Source organism: Sparassis crispa (assembly GCF_003851025.1).
Source record: "Sparassis crispa DNA, contig_000006F, whole genome shotgun sequence".
Classification (NCBI taxonomy): domain Eukaryota; kingdom Fungi; phylum Basidiomycota; class Agaricomycetes; order Polyporales; family Sparassidaceae; genus Sparassis; species Sparassis crispa.
Genome location: NW_020939753.1, coordinates 1,542,763 through 1,547,786, shown reverse-complemented (window position 1 = coordinate 1,547,786; position 5,024 = coordinate 1,542,763). Strand labels below are relative to the sequence as shown.

Sequence of the window (5,024 nt, the reverse complement as noted above, 5' to 3'; positions counted from 1 at the left end):
AATTGTGACTTAAAGTGAATACGCTGCCAGCAAGGATTTTTCTTCAATTCCTTGTCCGTTCACTGGCGCTACTGATGACACTTCGCAACACTGCGGCTTCCCTTTCGTCTGCGCTCTCAGCACAACCGCTCCTGGCTGCCATCGCGACGATTGCGACGATTGTCGACGCTTTGGCTAGGCGTACGGGCTAACCTTCGGACCACGACCGCTCTTTCACGTTCTCTTGCCCTGGTCATGTGGCAATTATCGAACAGGGTGCATGGTACATGTGAGTAATCTAACTATTGTAGTCCCCCCTTAACATCTCACGGCTCTCCCTATTTCCCAGAAAATCGAACTACTCGACACGAAGAATTTCATACTTCTTCACTTCGAGAATGCCCTGTAGAATTCTCGTTCTTTCGGCACTCAACACGGGGACGCCGGACCGGCGTCTCAAAGCGCACCTCCCTCGACTTCGTCTTCTAAGGGATTGCCGCTCGTCGAGGACGAGTAGTAGTGGCATGCACACCCCTTGTACGTTCTCGTGCAAAGCGTCTCAGCTGCACGAGGAAGTCTTTTCCGCTCACTTCTCGTGTGGAGACCTCTCTTAAAGTCCCGGAGCATCGACAGAGGTCTGTCGCGAAACATGACGAGGGGCGACAGTGCGCCCTAGACTTTCACTACATGTTTCCCAGTTCATGATCCCCTCGCTGACGCCATATCCGCGACGAACATTGCCTGTAGGGTTTCGTTGTTCGGACCACTCGCGCACGATCGCACCTAGTATTAGTTACAACGTTGAACTCCACTCAGTTAATTCTGGAGTATCGGTTCTCACCTAGACGCCCTCGCAGGTGCGTAATCGATCCAGTCCCAGTCGCGGTAATAGCCGATGTCTCATAGGTTCTTCCCCAAGTAGGTGTGTTGTGGTATTCATTGGTGTTTGCTCCCGCGGACAGCTTTGTGGTGTAGGTGTCGGCTGGTAAGGAGCTCGAGGAAGTTCGCGACAGAATGTCCTGTGCTCCGGCTCTGCAGCGGTCCTCGTCCTCATGATAGGTCGACAGAGCGCGCGCACGGCCTCTTTCAAATCTATGCAGATATGCGTGCGTCTATCTGCTATTTGCCGTGATGGACCACTCATTTGTTCAGATTTGCTAAACATGATAACCCACGTGCCTGTTTTAATGAACGCATCAAGTTCTTATGCATGTTCGGGGTGTGAGAGTTAGTGTCCTATCTTTTCGTGAGCTCGTCGTTGTCCAAAGGTCCAATCCCCCGTCCTCCACTCCTTGAATTCTTCCTTGTCCAACCCCTCTTGCTCAACACAATGAACTCCTCGTTGTCTAAACTTACCTTGCCCGAAGTCACTTCGCCCGAAGTCGCCTGGTCTGAGCTCCCCTTTCCCGAACTTCCCGCGTATGAATTTGGATATCCCGAATTCAACCCAATGAGTTCCTCCCTGCCCGAAACTGCCTTGCCCGAATTCGCCTCGCCCAGTAAGTTCCTACTCTTTAACTCTCGAAGTGCATGACCAACACTACCGGTTGTCTTGCATCCTCTAGTTTCACATTGGCGCTACAACCAACGGGACCGATTCACATGGTGGAAGGCTGCAATCTGGGAATGCAGACCGGTACGTCCCCTAGATCCTATTCCCCCCGATCTGAATATTGACCATTGCCTGTGCAACGATCAACATTCTCGTCCATAGTACACGAATATACCAAGGCTTCCTCCCGAGCTGACAGACCGTATAATCAGCTTTGCGGGTGACAACCCAAATTTCAGCATCACCAAGCAGAGGATGCTGTACAACTGTGCTCTTGTTTGTCACGCGTGGCTCCCAGCCAGCCTCTATCAACTTTTCAGCCAGGATCTGCTGGGTATCAACACCAACTCCTTCGAAGCTCTTGTACGAGCATCACGAACACCAAGTTACCACTCTGCAGCTGCCTTGCGTGTAGTGCGGGCAATAACCCTAATTGATGCACAGCCTACATGGGTGTATCGATTTCCCCTCGTTCTTGGACAAATGTTCTCAGCTGTCCAGGAATTGTGCATCCAGTACCTCAAATGGGGTAAAGTTGTTATACATCCATACACACTGCTCATTGGCTTTGGCCAGTTTGGATGTGTTACTAAGGTGGAATTACGCAACTGCACATTCCGCAATTTCTGCCAATTTCGGCACCTCATCTGTGCACTACCTCGGCTGCAAATCCTAAGGGTGGTAGACTCAGCATTAAAGAGATGCGAGACATTACCAACCGCTCATGCAGCATCACCATTTCCTGCATTCACCCGTCTTGTGGTGAAAACTGGAGATGACGAAACACAACTAGCCCTATCTTCAGCACTTTTTGGGTGGCTGACCTTGATGCCGGCATCCATCCATTGTCTGCAGAAGCTGGAGACATTTCTAAAGCGCCACATTCTATCTTCTCTGAGAAACTTTCTCATGCATGCTGGAACTAGTCTGGAGGATTTAAACTCAGACTTTTATTATGCTACCGAATCTGATGGTAAGTATTACACCCTACATCACAGTAGTATCAATCTAATGCCACCCACAGTGCAGGACTTGAATATAGGTCAATGCACTGCACTTCACAAGCTCACTTTGCGGCGGGTGAAAAGCATGTCTTTGGCAGAGATCCTGCGCATAATTTCACCTAATTGCCACCTCCAGAAACTTGACATATTGATGATGCCAAGAGAAGTGGATTGCGAGTGGGAGAGCGCGGCCCGTATCATGGATGAGCAGCAATTTCTCACACTGCGGGAGTTCAGGCTGGACGTTCGAGGCAAAGACCTTGCCGAGGAAGAGAAGCGGCGCATTTCGGACTGCTTCGATGCCTTGCGTCGGCGAGGTGTCAAAGTTATGCTGTCCTTCGGCTACCCGTGGTTCAACTTCGTGCCACTGGAGCCTTATCACAGTGATTCACTCACTGTATCAGCACGTCAATCGAAGACTCCCGAGCTGCAGGTTGAAGATGTACAGTTGTCTGGAGTGCCTCTTACATCTAACGACGACGAGCACCAATCGAGCATCTGAGTGCACGAGGTCAGGAGAAACAGGATGGCAGAGGCACTCTGATTTGGCGAGCGCAGCTGGCAGGCTGCAATGTTGCGGGGAGGACATGTGGATAACTCGGGACTTGGAATGTCCAGACGGTGCGAGTTCCGAGTCTTCTATGCAGGACATCATTCTTTGTTGGACTGTATGTACTCACGTTTCGGAAATAGGTTGAGGTACCGTAGATATGTATGATTTTTACCCTTCTACTCTCGACATTGTTTTCTTCCTTTGTAACTTTACAAGCTTATAAATGTCTCACGAAAGACGCGGGCTGCGCGTACCGGATTGCAAACAGTATGTACTTAGATAGTGGCCGAGTGCGCGGTTTGTAGATCTAAAATTCTGATTTCATTGAATGTACACATATAGAGATACATATGCACGAAGTCGGTCGCGCGATATAATCTGGCATACCGATGGTATCATATAACTGCCGACAGCACGCACCGGTAGACCATGCCTTGGTGAACAATGCGGTCAGGCTGAACTTCGACAGACCAAAAGTGTGCAGAATATAAATGGCGATATGCCTGCTCAGGAGCACTAATGACCGTTCAGCTCAGTACACGCGGCATACCACAGTATTTTTTTCGAAGGTCACAATGAAGCCATATCTTCAGGAAGTAATTGGACGATGTGTAGATATTTGTGCGACGTTTCCACACTTGAAGTCCCGAGAAATTGTACCAATATCAGCACGGCGGAACTTGAGCAGGGGCGCAGTCGTATTCGTGCGCACTGACAGAAAATGGATGGGAAGAGAAGACGCCGAGCACGAGAACACGAGCGACGCCGATATTCATGCAATACTTCGTCGTTACATCGTTACTGCAAACGAAGCAGTCAAACATTGAGCCTGTGATAGGAGAAAAATACGGACACGCGATGGGTCCACTTGACCGGGGAAGCGGCGAAACATCACAATGTGCCTATCCTTCAGAAGATACATCTTGTGCAGCCTCGAAACGTGTAGGAGTGTTGTTGGGAGGAGCGCCGAGGTGCGATATGTTGGTAGAACCACGGACGGGTGCTGGACAGGTCGGAGATCTGATAACCTGCGAACATGAGCATGCTTCGAGATCAGGAGGACTCGGAGTACTCGAGGGTTGACTTTCTCGAATGCGATCGCCAGGCAGGCTTCACATGGGAAGCGCACCGTTGAAGAGATAGGCGATCGACAGTGCTTCTTCAACGTTGAATCACCATCCAGCACACCCTAAAGGGAGCGTCCGATCAGCGAGGCGCACGACGAGATTGAGAGGAGCCAGGGCACGTCATTTAGCGCATCTGGGCCGAAAAATGAAAAGGACATTAAAAACGCACAAATGCTAGTTGCCAATATTTAAGTACCTCGGGAGAAGTGGTGGGATACAATGACGTTTTGACTCGTCACGCTACCAGATATTCTCTTCTGTCTGCATCGGCGGCGATACCAGTGTTAACATGACCAGTGTTGACAGCCCACATGGTTTTTCTACTTTATCGGAGGATCAGTGTTCATTATGCGGACAAGGACAAGGTACGTACAGGCGAGAGACAGATAAACAACACCGGACTTCAGCGAGCTGTGAGCGTCTGAATCGGCGTAGAAACTAGAAGGAATTAGCGACGACGTACAAAAATTGAGGATCCTCAGCAAATAAAACCATAGCACTAAAAATCTCTGCACATTATCGCAAGGCAGGCTGCCCTGAGAGACCCTTCGAATGCCTGCGCTTTGTGGAGGGCACCCGTTCAATGAGGTACAAGGCATCGACGTCACCGCTGTATACAGGTCAAAGACCCGCACCGGTTGAGCTCACCACTCACTCGTCTATTTACATTTAAAGACACTTCCCGCACCCTTATCCCACACCAGACCCTATACAGCACACCAACGAAAGTGCACCATAATGCGACACGGTGACAGAACCACTAGTGCGTCGACTGCAGTAGCGCGTCGCAGGGGCGGAGAATATTTGGC

The 5,024-nt window shown here is 50.2% G+C and overlaps 1 protein-coding gene across 1 annotated transcript; it reads left to right on the top strand.

Moving 5' to 3' along the window:
- Positions 1–2,686: 2,686 nt before the first annotated feature.
- SCP_0705440 (hypothetical protein) lies at positions 2,687–3,037 on the top strand (the record flags this gene model as incomplete). The annotated part of the gene is made up of 1 exon (XM_027760469.1): positions 2,687–3,037. One exon carries the CDS (start codon positions 2,687–2,689, stop codon positions 3,035–3,037), a length of 351 nt encoding a protein of 116 aa, XP_027616270.1.
- Between the last annotated feature and the right edge of the window lie 1,987 nt (positions 3,038–5,024).